The 21,196-nt window shown below is 34.3% G+C and overlaps 1 protein-coding gene across 1 annotated transcript; it reads left to right on the forward strand.

Moving 5' to 3' along the window:
- The first annotated feature begins 19,961 nt into the window (after nt 1-19,961).
- LOC116894592 (vomeronasal type-1 receptor 2-like) lies at nt 19,962-20,897 on the forward strand. The gene has a single exon (XM_032896311.1). It carries the CDS (start codon nt 19,962-19,964, stop codon nt 20,895-20,897), a length of 936 nt encoding a protein of 311 aa, XP_032752202.1.
- The last annotated feature ends 299 nt before the right edge of the window (nt 20,898-21,196 follow it).

Here is a 21,196-nt window from a genome sequence, read left to right on the forward strand (position 1 = left end):
GTTTAGTTCTGTACCCCATATTTTTATAGGGTTATTTGGCTCTCTGGAGTCTAACTTCTTGAGTTCTTTGTATATTTTGGATATTAGCCCTGTATCAGATGTAGGATTGGTAAAGATCTTTTCCCAATCTGTTGGTTGCCATTTTGTCCTAATTACCGTGTTCTCTGCCTTACAGCAGCTTTGCAGTTTTACGAGGTCCCATTTGTTGATTTTTGATCTTAGAGCATAAGTCATTGATGTTTTCTTCAGGAAAATTTTCCTAGGGTCCATGTGTGTGAATCTCCTCCCAATGTTTTTCTATCAGTTTGAGTGTATCTGGTTTGATACAGAGGTCCTTGATTCACTTGGATTTAAGCTTTGTACAGTGTAATAACAATGGATCTATTTGCATTCTTCTACATTTTTGACCTCCAGTTGAATCAGCACCATTTCTCAAAATGCTATCTTTTTTCAATTGGATGGTTTTACGTGCTTTGTCAAATATCAAATGACCATAGGTATATGGGTTCTTTTCTGGTTCTTCAGTTCTTCTCCATTTATCTACCTTCCTGTCTCTGTACCAATATCATAGGTTTTTATTTTTTAATTTTTTTTATCAGTATGCTCTGTAATACAACTTGAGTTCATCGATGGTGATTTCCCAGAAGTTCTTTCATTGTTGAGGATAGTTTTAACTATTCTGTGATTTTTTTTATTCCAAATGAATATGCAAATTCTTCTTACTAAGTCTAAGAAGAGTTGATTTGAAATTTTGATGGAGATATCATTGAAATATTTAGATTGCTCTTGGCAAGATCGCCAATTTTACTGTATTAATCATGCCTATCCATGAGCATGGGAGGTCTTTCCATCTTATGAGATCTTTTTCAATTTCTTTCTTCAAGGACTTGAAGTTCTTGTCATACATATCTTTCACTTGCTTGTTAGAGTCACACCGAGTTATTTTATGTTATTTGTGACTGTCGTGAAGACTGTCATTTCCTTAATTTCTTTCTCAGCCTGTTTATCCTTTGAGTAGAGGAAGACTACTATGTTTGCGTTAACTTTATATCCAGTCAGTTTGCTGAAGCTGTTTATCAGGCTTAGTAGGTTTTTGGTGGAACTTTGGGGTCATGTCAGTATACTATTATATCATCTGCAGAGAGTGATACTTTGACTTCTTCCTTTCCAACTTGTAACCCTTTGACCTCCTTTTGTTGTCTAATCGTTCTGGCTAGGATTTTGAGTACTATGTTGAATAAGCATGGACAGAGTAGGCAGCCTTTTCTAGTTCCTAATTTTTGTGGGATTGGTTCTAGTTTCTCTTCATTCAGTTTAATGTTGGTGACTGGTTTTCTGTATATTGTGTTTAGTATGTTGAGGTATCAGCCTTAGGTTCCTGATCGTTTCAAGACGTTTTTCATGAAGGGGTGTTGAATTTTTCAAATACTTTCTCAGCATCTAATGAGACAATAATGTGTTTTTTCTTTGAGTTTGTTCATATAGTGGATTATGATGATAGATATCAGTATGTTGAACCATCCCTGTATCCCTGGGATGACACCTACCTGATTATTATAGATGGTTGTTTTGATGTGTTCTTGGATTTGGTTCTTGGGGATTTTATTGAGTATATTTGCATCAATATTTATAAAATAATTGGTCTGAAGTTCCTGTTCTTTGTTAGATTTTTGTGTGGTTTTGGTATCTCTAGCAAGGCTGAACCATCTAATCCACTTTAATCACTTATACCACCCACTGGACACAATGTGCTCAAATACTTGAGATAAAGCCATTTCTTTTTCAAAACACCTCATTTTACATCTAATATTCTGTGAGCAAATTGTTTCAGTTTATGTTTTAATGTAGTGATTTATTTCTGCAATGTAAAGGTTCATAGCTGGATCATAAATGTTAGTGCCCTTGTTTGCCTAAAACCTTCAAAGAAAGAGAGACGTACAGAGGTAATTGTTAAACTTCTACTTTCTATATTACTTAAGTTGTTACTAAAAGAGAAATTTTATAAAATTTTCACAGCATAATTATTTTTGGTTTATTTTAGACTCCATGCAGTGCTCATAGTTTATAAAAGTAGCACTGGCATATATACTATTAAATGGATACAGATGACATTAGTTGTGAGGAACAAATGTAAATTCTTCTGGAGTTGACCTCTGCTTTGACTTCTCTTTGATGATATGATGCTTACAAATTTTTCTGCATATTTCCATTCCATAATTTATTTAAAAATTTCACTCAGATGTACAAAATAAGCAATGATATCTTGCATGGATTATCATATTATACTTCTCCTTTTCTCTTATTTTATTACAGTTGCTAACTTCCTGACTGAATCTGCTCTGCTTAATGCCTAAACACATATAACTAGTTAAGTTTTATAATAATAAATGTAATGATTAATTTCACTTTTTGTAGGGGAATCCAGAGAAGGTTTTAAGTCCATTGAGAAAAATAAACTTAATTGTGTGAATGTCATATAAGAGACCATGATATTCCCTTCACTATTATTCACAGACTAGCATCCAAGTTCAAAAAAAGATGTAAGAGCTTTTCCAAACTATTGGTCTCTTTGGAGACATTCATGAAAAACTCATAATTATCTTTGGCAGTTAGAATCTGGATACGTTATTGGTTCTCAAAAGCACTGCCGTGATTGCCACTAAGGTGAAATAAAATTGCAGTTCAGAAGGGAGATGAAGCCATAGAGCCACAGCGTATTACAGAATATTGCAGTTTATGTTCCAACCTTTTTTATGGTGCTTCTCATCAGCAGAACACGGAGTCAGTGATTCTGCTTTAATAAGGAGTCTAGAAAACACCATTTTTTACATCGTCTGGGAAGCAGAAAAATAAAGAAAGGGCAGTCTAGGTAAGTGCTTAAGTCTAGAAAAAGTATTCTGCAGTGGAAATTGTAGTCCAAAATAATTCAGGAGCTGTAAGATGAGGTAGTAAGAGAAATGTATACCAGTAGCTAATGTAAAGTGATAAAATCTCTGAATCGATTACGTTTTGCAAATCCTCATGAAAACAGATGTTGAACGTACTGAAAAATTACAATATTTATCATTTATGTTTCTATTGCCATATCATTTATATGAATCTTGACTAAGTTTTCAGTAAAAGAGTCACAGATTCTGCATAATGGTTTCATGTTAATAATAAAGTTGACATTGGAACTATAACAAACAAGGCATCAATAAAAGAGTCCAGTATCTGGAGCTCTTAATGGAATTAAACTTGTTTCTATTGAGAACTATTCATAAGACTGGGTGTAGGCATTAAGGTGTCTTGAAAAGTGGCATGAGTAATGATGATCCTTTTTTTCCATGAGGTTGGGAATGGAATGATCATAGGAAGCTATCATCATAAGGGGTACACTTGGATTCTTCTAAGACAAATGTATCTTCTGCCCTTTTCTTCTGGTTTAGTGACATACTGTTGTTACTTCAACCACTAGATTAGTTCTCCAGTGTATTCATTGGTGATATCGGTGGAATCAAGAGCTTTGTGAATGTAAAAACAATGATATTATTGAGAAGCTATATCCACACCTAATTTTTTGTTTTAATTTATGAATGTATGAGGTTCAGTCTTCAGATGTTATATATTTGTTTTCAAAATTTTCCAAAATTACTCAGAGTTAACACGTTAGTAACTATAAGCAAATAGAATTAGAAAAAACTAAAATATTTCTGTGCATATTTGCATGTGAGTTCTTGTGGGCAACTCCCCCTGTATGTTCAAGTGTACTTTCATTCTCTGTGTGTATGTCTATAACTGTTTTGTGTTGCTGTGTGGGTCTCTTTGTTTCTCTTGTTTCTTTGTGTGTCTGGGTATGTTTTTAGAGAGAGGACAGGCTGACATCCTTATCTACACATAGTTTTAATGCCTCATCTTAATCAATATTTTTATCGGAGAAAGAGTTTCTAGAAAAGAATGCTTTGAATATTCTAGACTTCTAGTCATAAATCACACAACTCCTGATAACTATAAATTTTGGATGGTTGCATATCTCAACAAAAAGCATTTAAAAATGGTTTTTTGAAGTTTCACGTGAGATCTTCTTATTTACAGGGCTATGACTTTAGTGGATCTATATGTTCAAATTCTGCCAAATAATTGATATACTATATCATTCAGTCAAATTTTGGCTTTCATGTGATATAGATGAGTATCAAAAGGATATGCTTTAATAACTCAGTTAAAGGATATTACTAAATATTGAATACAGCAAATATTAAATTATTCAATACAAAAATAAATGTTGAAATTTGGCATGACAGTACATACTTTTTATGATAACAGTCAGGAGGGAAAAGCAGACAGACCTCAGTGAGTTTGAGGCAAGCCTTGTCTACACAGTTAATTCTAGTACATATGAGGTTATATAGAGACCTTGTCATAAAAAGAAAGAACTAAAAATTAAATATTGAGTTTATCATTTACTCCTCAAATTCATCTGGGCATGGACTATGCTTTTAGAACTAGAGAATAACTTGTATCATAACTAATGGCTGAAAAGTGGTATAAATTTTCAAGTCATAAGCACCAACTTTAATTATGTGGCTCCTATAACATTATGGAATTCGGACTTAGTGGATTAGTCAATATGCCTAGAGATATTCATATTTCTTAAATCTGTTCATTGCCAGCAACTCCATTATGAGTTTTAATACTATGTTACCAAGGTTTTTGTCAGGTTTTATCTTGCCAATGAAAGGAATGGAATTTTCCACATCAAATATTTATGCAAATCATGGAAGATGCAGGATTATTATGTAGTTTATACATATGTAAATCAAATTACTTCTTGAAATTTCATTTTTACCAGTAATAAATTTATTAAACACAAATGTGATTAATAGAGTCACAATCTATGCTCATGTTCAGAATGATGGGTCTCTGAAGACAAACATTAGCCACTTAGGATCGGAGAACTGAGAACTGAGGTTTGAAATGGCCCACATATTTCAAGGTGATAGTCTCCTGGATGTTTTGCCCTTCTCTGTATCATACTGTCTTCTCTGATTGAGGGTTGAGGATGTTACACTTCACTAATTCACAATCCCAGAGCATTCCACTTTGTAATCATTATTTTCTATGTGCCTCTAGCTTTTGACAATTTGCAGGTAGCAGGGTGAAAATGAATTTCTGTCCTCATGTTTCTTCTGTAGTAGATTCATCTACAGAACTTCCCGAGACTATGTTTAAGACCTCAGCAAGCTAAGGGGAGAACTTAAGAATCTCCATTACATGCTGTTTTTTCATCTGCCACATGTAAGTCTCTGTGTATTGTGATCAAGGCCCTTCTTCATATGATTTCATGATTTAAATATATTTCTTCTGGTACTTCCTTCTTTCTGTTAACTTCTGTAAGTGTCCATCTTCGATGGGGGCCAGTAGTAGACATAGAAGACTTTGCCAAAATGTCTGACTTTATTAAATCCCACAGTTTGTATGATTTCAGGTTTTGAAGGCTGTACAGCCCTCACAATGCTTGCCTTACCTGAGCTTCTCTCAATCATTATGTTGCCACCAGAAGCAACACTGTGAGGTCCCCCAAAGCATGCTGCTGTTTTTAGAACTGCTGGTTCTGATGATTTTTTTTCATTTATTCTTTCACTGTGTCAATGTTCTCTGTCTTCTTTTTCAATAGTTTGAACTGAGGAGAAACTCACTCGAAGAACACATGTCTCTTGGGTTCAGTACCTTTAGCTCATTATATGAATAGTTTTCTATATTTCTGTTTCATCTGCTTCTTTATTTGGTTGATTTTTAACACGATCTTTCCCTTTTAATACCCTGTGACCATTATCACAACAGTTTTTCCGTTTTTCCAAATTTTTCTAATACATGATTGAATATTAGAGAAGTCTCAGTTCTAAGGTCTTAAAGGTTTATTAGAAGTGATCCAACCCTTGATTCTGTTACTCTGTTGGCTTAAAACTCCCCCAAATTAAATGCCTATTGAGCAGAGGAAACATCATAAATGTCTAGCATTTATGTTTATTCACTATTTGCTGAAAATGGATGATCCTTATTTTCTTCATTAAATATAACTGTGCTTCTCATAGGCAAATTCAATGGTTTCTGGTTTTAGATTGAGGGACCAGCAGTAGGTTATTTGATTTTTTTACTGGTATAGGTTAATACCTTAGTGAGGTATAGTAACATAAATTCTTCTATAAAGAGGTCTGTGATTAAAAATCCAGTCATTACTGGGGTGATATTTTTAACCTTATCATATTCCATTATAATTTATAGCTTTTTGTATTTAGTTGTACAAGAGAGCAATGCTTATATGCAGAGATTAGCACAGATTATGCTATCATAATGCTATCACCTTTTTCTACTGATAAGTTATTGGGCATCACTGAATTTCTTAGTGACTGCTCAGCTGAGTGCTCCATATGATGCAGAATTAATCTGAAAATTAATAATTAACTTGTCATTGTTTATATAAGATACATGAATATGCCAGAGGCTAATGACACACATTTATTAGAATGACTCTATTAAATTATCCACTCCAAATTTGATTCCATTTACCATTTAGGCCTGAGAAAAATTAGACTCTTGTAAGCATGCTGTTTCATTCAAAATTAAAAACAAAACAAAATAAAAACAAAAAACAGAAATACCCTTCATTATTGAATTAAATAGTACACAACAGGAAAAGATTCAGAAATGTTCTTAACTTCCAATAAAAGTACTGACTTTTTCACTAGATGTGCATTAGAAATTGCTCTTCCTTCTGAAGAAGAGTCCTAGGTTAACAGGCAGTTATCTAACTGATACCTCTGCCCTTCTTTCTGTAAGACCTCATTCTGTTTGTAAGTTTTTCAGCCTACTTGGAAGATTTCAGGTGAACATTTTCTTTTCAGTCTGATACACAGAGAATCAAAGAAATGGTGCCTGGCAATTGCACATGCATAAAATGGGTATTGTGAAATGGGAACAGATATAGTACAAATTTAGCAAAGGTCAGAAAACCTTTTTAGGATGAAGATGAGCTAATAGATAAAAGAGTCCTTGATGTGTCCTAAACTGTTATGAAGATAATTATAATGTAAAGAAATCTTTGCTAGGGTAAAACTTAGATTTAAAATTGTTAAATTGTATGTTTGTTCTGTGTCTCTCTGTCTGTGTGTGTGTGTGTGTGTGTGTGTGTGTGTGTGTGTGTGTGTGTGTAGTCAGAAAACAGCCTTAGTTTTATGATCTATTTCTTTTGAGACATGGACTTTACTTCTCTGGAACTCTCTTAGTAAGGTAGGATAACTGCCTAGTAGATATAGTAAAACTCCTGTCTGCATTCACAATGCTTGCATCTCCCAGGTGTGAGGATATATCCATTTAATTTTTATGTGATTTATAGAATTTGAAATCTGTCCTCATAATTGCAGTGAAAACAGTTTATAAACAGACTTCAAAACCCAATAATGATTTAATTTCAATCCCACAGTACTTTTTGCCTGTCAATTTTCATGTCTTCATTGATTTCTGAGTCATGAAATGCTCATAGGAAAACCCCAATGGATGTGTGAAACTACACAGAAATGCTCAAAGTCTACTCCAAGAACTACAAACAATTGCAAAAAGCAGAGGTCAGATGTATTCTTGCCCACAGGAAAAGTATATCAACTGGTTATATATATTTGTGATTTTTCAAAAAAGAGACCATGAAATTTAAGGAATTTGGAAGGAGTATCTGAGATGATTTGGAGGAAAAATGAGAATAAAGCAATTTAATCAGTATGCTTTCTTAAAATATAAGCAGAAATCACTAGTTTACCTGAATGATGCAGTGGTGATTCACTTTATGGAATCATAAATATTTGTTTTGTACTAATTAATCTCAAGGCTGCAATACCTTAATTCAACTTTGACCTCCGAAATTGCTCTAATAGCAGTATACCATGGGAATAATATTGAATATTTATATGATTCCAACAATTTAGGATAGTATGGATGTTTATAGAAATAAAACTGTACATAGTGTTTGAGAATGTCTCTAAGAAAGACTTAATGACTACCATTATAGACAACTCATTGGTAAGCAAACTGAAAATAATTTTAAATCCTCCAAATATATCAAAAGTACCTTAGCATGAACATTTTAAAACATTTCTCTTATGTCTTAGCCTGACAATGAAAACAATACCACTGTTAATACAAAACTGTTATGAATATCACAGAAAGTTATAGAGAAACATGCTTATAATAATAGTAACTCAAAGCTTGACACCTCTGTTGGATGGTTTAAACTAACTTCCAGGAATCGTCTTACCACAATGAAACTTTAAGTAAGAACTCATCAGTAGTTAATTTCAGTTAATATTATAAATGTATTCAAACTCCATTCTGATGTAGAATATTAAATAACTGAAGGCAAAGGTCTTTCAATGAAAAATGGTGGAATGGTACTAGGAATTGGGAAAGTGATTCAGGCTGAAGAAGAAATCCTGGGCATTTTTTCTCTTCTTTTCAAGAAAGATCTTATTTACTATATTGGATAAGGATTGAGTTCCTTATTCTCGATATTTTTGGAGCCTATTACGTTTATTTGCTGAATAACAAGATTATGAGTAGGTAGAATCTTACAGGAGCATGAGTGTATCAGTTATGCTCCTGTTGCGATGATGAAACACACTGAAGAAAGTCGACTTATAAAAGGAAGATTTTATTTGGGTTAAAGGTTCCAGGAGGGTGTGTCCAGTAGATCAAGAAGGTATGATTGATTGTAAGCAGTAGAGAAATAGAATTCTGGGATCTCTCATCCTTAAATTCAATCATAAGAGAGAGAGGAAAAATTAGAAAATGCATAAGGTTTTAACTTAAACTCAACCTTTTGTGATGTACTTCCTCCCACAATACCATGTAAACCTCTTACAATAATGACCTTAAGTACAGACCAAGTGCTGGGGGACATTTATGATGTGCTGGGGGACATTGCTCATTCCTACTACCACAGTTAATGAGTCTTAGAGAAGCTACATTATTCTGTAACCCCAAACTACAGTGTGTGAAAAGCTCTTATGGCTAATTCACCGTACACCCAAGCCTTCATGTAATCTTCGGATTCTTATATATTCTAGCACCTCTCATGATCAGTGTATAGATGGGAGGCAGAGGAGAGTGATGGTGAGATGTCAACTATGGTCCTTCATTCTCCTCTTTTAGGTAGTAAAACATATCCATTTTCATTGCTGGGCACAGCTACCAAGATTTCTTGTTGTTTTTCCTCTGTGATTACAGAGCTAATCCTTATGTAGATTGCTGCAGTAACTATTTTGTTCTATGATGACTATGGTCATATGAGGCCTATATGATGTTGCTGTACATGAACAATTACTTATGATATTGTATCTGTCAGAAAGATGTGTGAATATTTTGTTTTTTGATCTTATATTCATCTTTTATTAAAAATAGATTTTCTAGCATAATATATCATGAATGTGGTTTGAACTCCCTCTACTCCTTCAAGTTCCTCCTCATCATGGATCCCATCTGGATCTACTCACATTTTGTGTCTTATTAAGAAACAGATAGTGTACTAAGGTAATATAATAATAATGTTTAATGAAAAAAGCACAATTAATGCATCAAAATAGGACAAAAGAAAGATACAGCAGGAAACCAGCCCATAAAGAAGCAGATATAGAGGCAGAAAACATTTTTTAATTACTTAGTACTTTAATAAAAAAACTAAACTGCAAGCCATAACTTATATGCAATAATTTTACAGGATAATAAGAGAGAACAATATATGTATATAAATTAATTAAAATAGAAGTTGTATATGTACACACACATACAAACTTTTTCTTTTTATTTGGATTCTTTTTAAATTTTCATCTCAAATATTCTCCAGCCTATCTAATATCTGCTTCTTGGTTACACAAGCTGTGTTGTATAAAGGGTACATCTTAGAGGATTTTAAATAAGGAATACTGATTCATTGCAGCTGGGAGTGTAAACATGATATTGGATGCCTATTTCCTACTTTGTCTTCTATCAGGTTTATTTTATCTGGTTTGACTTTGAAGAATACGATCAATTGGATTTAAGTTTTGTGCAGAGTGATAAGTATGGGTTCATATGCATTGTTCTACATGTGAAGATCCAATTTGACTGTCATCAGTCGTTGAAGATGTTTTCCTTTTTCTATAGTGTATTTATGACTTTGTGAAATCAAAATCTGCATCCGTATGTGTTTGGATTTGTTTCTGAGTATTCATTTCAATTCATTTGATGATGATGTTTATTTTTCTGTCAATACATAGCTATTATTGTTCCTACATTTCTGTCATACAATTTGAAATTAGCAGTCGTGATGCCTTCTGGAGTTCTTTTAATGTTCAGGATTGTTTTAACTATCCTGTTTTTCATGTTTCTTTGTTTTGTTTTGAATATGGAATTGAGAATTGTCCTTTCAAGGTGTATAAAGTATTGTGTTTGGATAGTGATGTGGATTGAATTGAATTGAGGTTACTTTTCATATTGGGACCTACTCTACCCATAAAATTGTTAAATAATGACACAGAGACTTATATATTTTTATTGTAGGTTAGGCCTTTAACTTAGGCTAAACTCCCAGAGAGCTCATTTAGATTAATCTTATTACCCTTACCCTTAACTTATTGTGAGTTTTTTTTCTTTACTTCTCTGTTAATATTATTATGTAGGACTACCTGGCTAGTCTTCATGCATCTGATTCTTCTCTTAAAATGCTCCCTCAGCTTGGAATTCCTACCTTCCTTTTCCTGGCTAGGTATTTGCCATCGAATCTTTAGTAAGCCCATCAACACAGGAGAGATGTGATTATAAATGCTAAGACAGGCATTGAGTCACAATAATAAAAATAAGAAAATCTCACTAGTTCTTGACTCTGTGCATGAACAGTAATCAGCAATCAAATATACAGACATCCTTCACACAGGTACTCTGGAAAATTTTGGTATGATGGATATGCTTAATAATAATTCATTCAATCCATGCTTATGGAGGAATTTCCATCTTCTGATCTTCTTCAATTTCTGTCTTTTTTTTAAATTGGATATTACTTTATTAACATTTAAAAGGTGATTCCCTTCCCCAGTTTCCTATCCATAAGCCCCCCCTATTTCCTCCCTGTACACCCTCAATTACCGCCCCTCCTCCTACAATTTCCTACACTGGGGTTCAACCTTGTCAGAATCAAAGACTTCTCCTTCCACTGGAACCCAGCAAGGTCATCCTCTGCTACATATGAAGTTGGAGGCACGGGCCAGTCCATGTATAGCCTTTGGGTAGTGCTTTAGTCCCTGGAAACTTTGGTTGGTGGGTATTGTTGTTCTTCTGGAGTTGCAAGCCCCTTCAGAAATTTGAATCCTTTCTGTAATTCCTCCAGTGGGTGTCTCATTTTCACTTCAATGGTTTGCTGCTAGCATTTGCCTCTGTATTTGTGGTGTTAGTGCTGTGTCTCTAAGGAGAGATATATATCCAGTTCCTGTCAGAACGCACTTCTTAGCTTCATCAATCTTATTTAGTTTTGGTCGCTATATAAATATGGGCCACATGTGAGGCCTGCTCTGAATAGCGGTTCTTACAATCTCGGCTCTAAACTTTGCCTCCATATCACCTTCTATGGATATTTTGGTACCCCCTTTTAAGAAGGAGTGAAGCATCCTCATTGTGTTCATCCTTTTTCTTGAGCTTAATGTGGTCCGTGGATTTCATCTTGGTTAATCGAGCTTTTGGGCTAATATCCATTTATCATTGAGTGAATACCATGTGTGTTTTTCTCTGATTGGGTTACCCCAAAAAGGATGATATTTTCTTTTTTTTTAAATTTTCTATTAGATATATTTCTTTACTTACATTTCAAATGTTATTCCCTTTCCCGGTTTCCTGTCCATAAACACCCATCTCCAGCCCTCCCCTTCCCCCATACGGGTGTCCCCACATACATCCCCCTTACTGCCCCATTCATATTCCCCTGCACTGGGGGTCCAACCTTGGCAGGACCAAGAGCTTCCCTTTCCATTGGCACCCCAACAAAGTTATTCTCTGCTACATATGCAGTTGGGACCCCAGGTCATTTCATGTATAGTCTTTCTGTAGTGGTTTAGTCCCTGGAAGCACTGGATGGTTGGCATTGTTGCAAGCTCCTTCAACTCTTTTAATACTTCCTCTAATTCTCCCCAAGGGGGTCCTGTTCTCAGTTCAGGGGTTCGCTGTTAGCATTGACCCCTGTACTGGGCATGCTCTGGATGTGTCTCTCAGGAGAGATCTCTATCCAGTCCCTTTCAGCATGCATTTTTTGCTTCATCAGTCTTTTCTAGTTTTGGTGGCTGTATATATATTAACCACATGTGGGGCAGGCTGTGAATGACCCTTCCTTGAGTCGCTGCTCTAAACTATCTTTCCATATCCCCTCCTATGGATAGTTTTTCCCGTTTTAAGAAAGAGTTGGAGCATCCACATTTTGGTCACCCTTCTTCTTGAGCTTCCTATGGTGTGTAGATCTTGGGTAATACAAGATTTTTTGGCTAATATCCACTTATCAGAGAGTGCATACCAAGTGTGTTTTTCTGTGATTGAATTACATCATTCAGGATGAAATTTTCTAGTTCATTCCAATTGCTTATGAACTTCATGAACTCATTGTTTTTGATAGTTGAGTAGTACTCCATTGTGTAGATGTACTACATTTTTTGAAACCATTCCTCTGTTGAAGGGCATCTAGGTTTTTTTCCAGCTCCTGGCTATTATAAATACGGTTACTATGAACATAGTGGAGCATGTGTCTTTGTTGTATGTTGGAACATCTTTTGGGTATATGCCCAGGAGAGGTATAACTGGGTCTTCAGGTAGTGGAATGACCAATTTCTGAGGAAACTCCATCCTGATTTCCAGAGTGGTTGTGCCAGTTTGCAATCCCACCAACAATGCAGGAGTGTTCCTCTTTTTCCACATACTTGTCAGCATCTGCTGTTACCTGAGTTTTTTATCTTAGCTATTCTGACTGGTATGAGGTAAAATCTCAGGGTTGCCTTGATTTGCATTTCCCTGATGACTAAGGATGTTGGACAGCTCTTTAGGTTCCTCTCAGTCACTCTATATTCCTAGGCTGAGAATTCTTTGTTTATCTCGGTGCCCCATTTTTGAATAGGGTTATTTGCCTCTCTGGACTCTTACTTCTTTTGATGAACATGACGTATAACTTCTTGAGTTCTTTGTATATTTTGGATATTAACCCTCTATCAGATGTAGGATTGGTAAAGATCTTTTCCCAATCTATTGATTGCCATTTTGTCCTAATGACAGTGTCCTTTGCCTTACAGAAGATATACAGTTTTATGAGGTTCTATTTGTCAATACTTGATCTCAGAGCATAAGTCATTTGTGTTTTTCTGAGGAAATTTTTTTCAGTGCCCATGTGTTTGAGTCTCTTCCCCACTTTTTTTCTATTAGTTTGATTGTATTTCATTTGTTGTGGAAGTCCTTGATGCACTTCGACTTAAGTTTTGTACAGGTTGATAAGGATGAATAGATTTGCATTCTTCTACATGCTGACCACAAGTTGAACTAGGCACATTTGTTCAAAATCCTACCTTTTTTCATTGGATGGTTTTAGCTCTTTTGTCAAATATCAAATGACCACAGGTGAGTTTAGTTTTCCATACCTTGTTTTTTTGTTATTCCAAATTGCTCTATCTCTATGAAGAAATGAGATGGAATTTTGATGGGGATTGCATTGAATCTGTAGATTGCTTTTGGCAAAATGGCCATTTTTATTATATTAATCCTGCCAATCCATGAGCATGGGAGGTCTTTCCATCTTCTGAGATCTTCTTCAAATTCTTTCTTCCAAGAATTGAAGTTCTTGTCATACAGATCTTTCTTTTGCTTGGTTAGAGTCACACTGAGGTTTATATCTTATTTGTGATTATTTTGAAGGGTGTCATTTCCCTAATTTCTCTCTCAGACTGTTTATCCTTTGAGTAGTGATAGGCTACTTATTTGTTTTTGTTAATTTTATACGCAGATACTTTGCAGAAGTTGTTTATCAGGATAAATACTTCTCTGGTGGAACTTTACGGTCATATAAGTATACTATCATATTATCTGCGAATAGTGATATTTTGACTTCTTCCTTTCAATTTGTATCCATTTGACCTGTATTTGTTGTCTGATTGCGCTGCCTAGGACTTCAAGAACTATATTGAATAAGTAGGGAGAGTGTGGGCAGCCTTTTCTAGTCCCTGATTTTTGTGGGATTGCTTCAAGTTTCTCTCCATTTAGTTTGATGTTAGCTACTGGTTTGCCGTATATTGCTTTTACTTTGATTAGGTATGGGACTTGAATTACTGATCTTTCCAGGACATTTATCATGAAGGGTTGTTGAATTTTGTCAAAAGTTTTCTCAGTATCTAATGAAATGATCATGCAGTTTTTATATTTGAGTTTGTTTATATAGTTGATACATAGATTGATTTCTGTATATTGAACAATCCCTGCTTCCCTGCGATGAAGCCTACTTGATCATGATGGATGATCATTTTGATGTGTTCTTAGAAGGGATTTGCAGGAATTTTATTGAGTTTTTTTTTTACCTTGATATTCATAAATGAAATTGGTCTGAATTTCTCTTTCTTTATTGGGTCTTTGTGTGGTTTATGTATAAGAGTAATTGTGGCTTCATAGAACGAATTGGGTAGTGCTCTGTCTGTTTCTATGCTGTAGAATAGTTTGGACAGTATTGATATGAGGTATTTTATGAAGGTTATTTAGAATTCTGCACTAAAGTCGTCTAGTCCTGGACTCTTTTTGGTAAGGCAACTTTTAATAATTACTTCTATTCTTAGTACTTATGGGGTGTTTAGATGATGTATCTGTTCCTGATTTAAGTTTGGTAACTAGTTTTTGTCTAGAAAATTGTCCATTTCCTCCAGATTTTCAAGTTTTGTTGAATATAGGTTTTTGTTGTAGGATCTGATGATTTTTTGAATTTCCTTAGATTCTGTTGTTATGTTTCCCTTTTCATTTCTGATTTTGTTAATGTCAACATTCTGTGTCCTCTGGGTAGTCAGGCTAAGGGTTTATCTACTTTTTGATTTTCTCAGAGTACAAGTTTTTGGTTCTGTTGATTCTTTGTATAGTCTTTTTTGTTTCTACTTGGTTGATTTCAGCCCTGAGTTTGATTATTTCCTGTCTTATACTCCTCTTGGGTGAATTTTTTTTTGTTCTAGAGCTTTTAGGTGTGTTGTCAAGTTGCTGACATATGCTGTCTCCTGTATCTTTCTGCAGTCACTTAGATCTATGAGTTTTCCTCTTAGTACCGGATTCACTTGTCCCATAAGCTTGCGTATATTATACCTTCCTTTTCACTAAATGCTAACAACTCTTGAATTTCTTTCTTTATTTCTTTCTTGACCAAGTTATTGTTGAGTGGAATATTTTCAACTTTCACGTATATGTGGCATTCTGTATTGTTATTGAAGACCAGCCTTAGTTCGTGGTGATATGATAGGATGCATGGGATTATTTCTGTCTTCCTATATTTGTTGAGGCCTGTTTTGTGACTGATTATATGGTCAATTTTGGAGAAGGTACCATTAGGTGCTGAGAAGAAGGTATATCCTTTTGTTTTAAGATGGGATGTTCTATAAATACCTGTCAAGTCCCTTTGATTCATAACTTCTGTTAGTTCCTCTAGGTCCCTGTTTAATTTCTGTTTCCATGACCTGTCCATTGATGGGAATGGGGTTTTGAAATCTCCTACTATTTTTGTTTGAGGTGCAGTGTGTGCTTTTGAGCTTTAGTAAGGTTTCTTTTATGAATGTAGGTGCCCTTATATTTGGAGCATAGATATTTAGGATTGAGAGTTCATCTTGGTGTACTCTTCCCGTTATGAGTAAGAAGGGTCCTTCATTATCTTTTTCCATGGTTTTCAGTTGAAAGTAGATCTTATTCAATATTAAATGGCTATTCCAGCTTGTTTCTTTGGGCCATTGGCTTGGAAAGTTGTTTTCCAGCCTTTTGCTCTGAGTTAGTGTCTGTCTTTGTTTCTGTGATTTGATTCCTGCATGTAGTAAAATGCTGGGACCACTTTATGTATCCACTCAGTTAGTCTATGTCTTTTTATTGTGGAATTCAGTCCACTGATGTTGAGAAGTATTAAGGAATAGTGATTGTTGCTTCCTGGTATTTTTTACTTAGAGGTGTAGTTATGTTTGTGTGTCTCTCTTATTTCGGTTTTGTTGCAATGAGATTACTGTCTGGCTTTTCCTAGACTGCAGTTTCCCTCCTTGTGTTGGGCTTTTCCATCTATTATCCTTTGTAGGACTGGATTCATAGAGAAATAATGTGCAAATTTTGTTTTGTCATGAAATATCTTGGTTTCTCCATCTATGTTAATTGAGAGTTTTACCGGATATAGTAGCCCGCTCTGTGATTTGTATTCTCTTAGAGTCTATATGACATCTGTTCAGGATCTTCTGGTTTTTGTAGTCTCTAGTAAGATGTCTAGTGCAATTCCTATAGGTCTGCCTTTGTATGTTACTTGACATTATTCCCTTACTTATTCATTCTTTGTTTTATGCATTTGGTGTTTTTACTATTATATGATGGGAGAAATTTCTTTTCTGGTCCAATCTATTTAGAGTGCTATAAGCTTCCTGTATGTTTATGGGCATCTCTTTCTTTAGGTTAGGAAAGTTTTCTTCTATAATTTTGTTGAAGATATATACTGGCTCTTTAAGAGTCTTCATTCTCTTATATATCTATTATCCTTAGTTTTGATGTTCTCATAGTGTCCTGGATTTCATGTAAGTTTTGGGCTAGGAGCTTTTTGTATTCTACATTATCTTTGATGGTTGTGTCGATAGAAGATTCTCTCTTCTATCTCTTCCATTCTGTTGGTAATGCCTACATCTATGACTCCTGATATCCTCCCTAGGTTTTCTATTTCCATGTTTGTCTCCTTTTTGTTTCTTTATTGTTTCTCTTTCCATTTTTAATTCCTGAATTTTTTTTAAATTCCTTCACATGTTTGTTTGTGTTTTCCTGTAATTCTTTGGGATTTTGGAGCTGAGAGCTGTCAAACTTGCAGCTTTTAGTCATATAAGCCTACTACTTGATGGTTAGTTCACCCAAACATTTTCTATTTGTTGAGGCTATTGTAAAAGTATTCTTTTACTTATTTTTCCCAGTCCATTTGATGCTTGTATGTATTAAGGTTCCTTATTTTTGTGAGTTAATTTTCTACCCAGGATTTTTAGTGAAAATGTTTTTCTACTCTAGGAGTTTTCCAGCGTCAAGGGGTCACTTATGCGGACTATAACCTATCTGCAAATAAAGAAAACATATGCAACTCACTATGATTTGCATATCATCACTTTCAGCCATACTAATCTCTGTATTACCTCAACTTTTACATAAATCATATTGACACGAACACATGCTCAATTCTTAAGCGTTAGATGCCTTAGACTTTCTTCTTATGTGATTTTGTGGTATCCTCATGGTCTAAGAACCTTTTAAGTTAAAACATGTTTTTTCACGGGTTATTTATATTCTTATAAATCTGACATGTGAAATTTAACAGCTTTATCATTCTGTGAGTTTGTAAATCTTCTAAACAAACCAGAGAGTACAGGTAACTATAGCATATAGACCTCAAAATCATGCCATTTCCACTGTCCTCCATACGGCTTTATAGGTTCTGCATTTCTTTTTTATGATTTTAGTCATTTAAAGAGCACAGACAACTATATAGTAATGTACAAGAATCATTGTAAGTGTTGCATAAGCATTATATTGAGCTCACATTATGCACCACATTAATATTCAAGAGTTTTCCTAGTTTGGATCATGATCAGATTGTATTACACCTTGACTCTTTTTTTGTAAAGGTACAAGCATCACTTCACACATTCAAGAATCCTTACCTACAGTCAGTGTACCTTCTGTGTATGTGACAAGTGATTATAGAACAGAGACATATAGATTTCATGTATGCTCAGTTCAATAAATTTTATAAGTAAAACCTACCTAGTGTGAAACATGTAGACTAAGAAATAGAATAAGATCTTTGTTTAAAGATAGTACTTGTACATATATTGTGAAACTTCTTACTTCAAAAATAGTCTAAGAATTATAGATTTCTACACATTACAATTACTCATAGACTGTAATAATCTAAAATCTTTTTAGCATTCAGATTAGTATTATGTTCTTGTGAAATATCTACATATCCCAATCTTTAACAAGAACTTATATTTTCCACCCCTTTTACTTAACATTTCTGCTGTTCCATGACAATCTCAGATAATGGATTTAAGGAGAACAGATGATATTCTTCCTATGTTTATTCCACATTAAATGTGGTTTTTCCCTTTTTCCTGATTTTGTTTTTGAGATCATAATATAATATGCCTTTCTCCTCTCTTTTTTCCTCCCTCCAAATCCTCACTTACATTCCTTCCAAATATTCTTCAAATTTATGTTCTCTTTTTTACTACTTGTTTTTGTAAATATATATGTATATAAACATTTCTTTCTAAACATGAGTATCCCATTTCGTGTATTAGTTGTGTGTGATTTTTAGGACTGACCTTTTATCACTGAACAACTAATTGTTGTGGTCTTTCTCAGAAAGGAAATTCCCCTGTATTTATATTTCCTTGGTTTTCTCGAATTCTCTTTGTGTAGGTTTAGGACATATTGGCTGATTACATTCATTTTGGCATGTTGAGTGGTATTGTTCTTGGTCAGCTCACGTTTGGAAATTATATTGGTGAGATTTTATGAATTTCTTTATGTTTCTATGAGGAAACTTCAGTTCTCCTTACATAGAATGAACTCTTTGATTTTTCTACCTTTCTTCCTAGCTGAAACAACAAGAAAGAAAAATTGAATGTCAACATTATCATTTTTCTGTAGGAGGTAAGTCAGGTTATTAAGGCATGGGATCTGATCGATTTGTTTATGAATTGGGTCATTCTTTCCTTGAGTTTAGTTATTCCTAGGAGACACAATCTCACAGAAAACTCAGTGATGCTTATTCTTGTGTCTAGAGAATCAATGAATATGGCAAGTATCTGCAGTTCAGGATGTGAATAAAGACCATTGGACTTGTGCAAATGAGCAATATGCCTGGGTTATATGACAGAATCCTTATTTCTTACCTTCTGAGGATTCTCCCTCGTGTTTTCTAGAGTGAGTTGGTCATTTTGCGCTCATATCAATAGTGAATGAGGATTGTTTTTCCTCATCCTAAACAATGTTTGTTGATAGCTTTAGTGCTGCTTTATTGCTCATTCTGACTGGAATGAGATGAAATCTCAGTTGTTTTATTTTGTATTTCTACAAATGCTAAGAATAATGGACTGTGTTTCAGGTATGTATTAGTAAATTTTATCCTTTTAATGAAAAACTTTTTGTTCAAGTCCACAGAAAACTTGTAATTGATCATCGATTTCAGTCATTTTTTTGTGCATGTGTGTTTATTTTATTGTTCAGATAATAGTTTTATGCAAGATGATTAGACATAACATATTTAGAAATCAGATAAGAAAATTAATAAGATCTTCTTAAATTGGAAATATCAATATTTCTATCTTTTTATCCCATACACATTATAAGTGACAATTTATTTTGTAATGTAGAGAGGAGAGTTCTCACTGTCACCAAATTATCATTGTTTTTCCTAGGAAAACATGACTTCCTATTTAATAATTAAATTCTTAAAAAATATTTGAAGTATTCTTTAAATACATAAGCTTGATGGCTTCAACTGTCTCCCTGCACACTAATAGTGATGAGCAATTGTTTTTCAAATGGGATTTTGTTATGTTGCCTCCACTGCCTTTACAAGCTTGAGATCAAAAAGGTCCTCCCTCACCCCTCATCCACTTACAAAAGTTCAAATCATCATTTTTATGAGAGAGGTCATTTTATGCCATTAAAATGTAATTATGGTTAATGACAGGATGCAGTCCAAGGATCTGGCAGTAGGAGTTATATTCATCCTTCAATGTTCCATGGGAATTCTGAGACATTTCACTCTTCTATCTTATTACTTAATGCTTCATTATAATAAACACACATTAAAACCAATTGATTTGATTCTCATGAACATGTTCATAGCCAACTTCTTGTTAATTTTCTCTAAAAGTGTGCTACAGACAGTGGAAATTTTTGGGATGGAACTGTTCTTCAATGTCTTTGTTTGCAAATTTCTTTTGTATATTGAAAGAGTTGGCCGAAGTGTTTCTGTTGCTACCGTCTGTCTCTTGAGTGTCTTCCAGGCCATCACCATCAGTCCCAGAAACTCCTGCCTTAACGGTCTTAAAGTAAAAGTTCCAAAGTACATCAACCTCTCTATTTTCTTTTGCTGGCCCCTGTATTTTGTTATAAATATGATTTTACCAGTATATGCATGTATTAAGTGGAACAGCAATAACATGACATATAAAAGATCTATAAAATACTGCTTTAGTGTAGGTCATGATGAATTTACAGGCTCTATTTTTACAATACTTTTTGTATTCCCTGAAGTCTTTCTTGCTATCCTTATTGTCTTGTCTGGAAGCTCAATGGTTGTCATTTTGTATAGGCACAAGCAGCAGGTTCAACACATCTACTGCAATTATGCTTCTACCAGAACGTCCCCTGAATCAAGAGCCACTAAGAGCATTGTGGTACTAGTGTCAGTCTTTATTTGCTTTTATTCTGTCTCTTCCATCTTATATGGCTGCATTGCTCTTTTCTGTGATGATAGCTGGTGGTTGATAAACATTGCTCACATCATTTCCCTGTGTTTTCCAATTTTTGGTTCCTTTTTGGTGAGCCATGACCCTGCTTTGTCTAGATTCAGCTTCTCCTGGATAAAAAATACACGAAGAGTATAAATTTATCAAATGTATACAAATTATATTAATTTAGTCATTTAGTTTCAAGTATCAATATAAAATCTTATAAAAAAGCCATTTTATTTCTTAGGGGAACTGTAATTATTGTTTACACTTCATATTGTGTTCATTCACCGATATGTACACAGCAAAGAATTTGAATGGGTTCTCCTTTACTCAATAAATATAGCTGCTTTGGCAAAAATATTAAGTAGACTTTCTCAAGGCTAAGTGAATACTTTTTACTTTGATTCTGAAAAGATGTTTCGATAACATTTGACCAAGAAAGTATACATATG

This window comes from Rattus rattus, chromosome 2 (genome assembly GCF_011064425.1).
Source record: "Rattus rattus isolate New Zealand chromosome 2, Rrattus_CSIRO_v1, whole genome shotgun sequence".
Lineage (NCBI taxonomy): Eukaryota > Metazoa > Chordata > Mammalia > Rodentia > Muridae > Rattus > Rattus rattus.

Excerpts from the sequence above, each read along its gene's own strand:
- LOC116894592 (XM_032896311.1), top strand. The coding sequence starts at position 19,962 with ATGGTTAATGACAGGATGCAGTCCAAGGATCTGGCAGTAGGAGTTATA.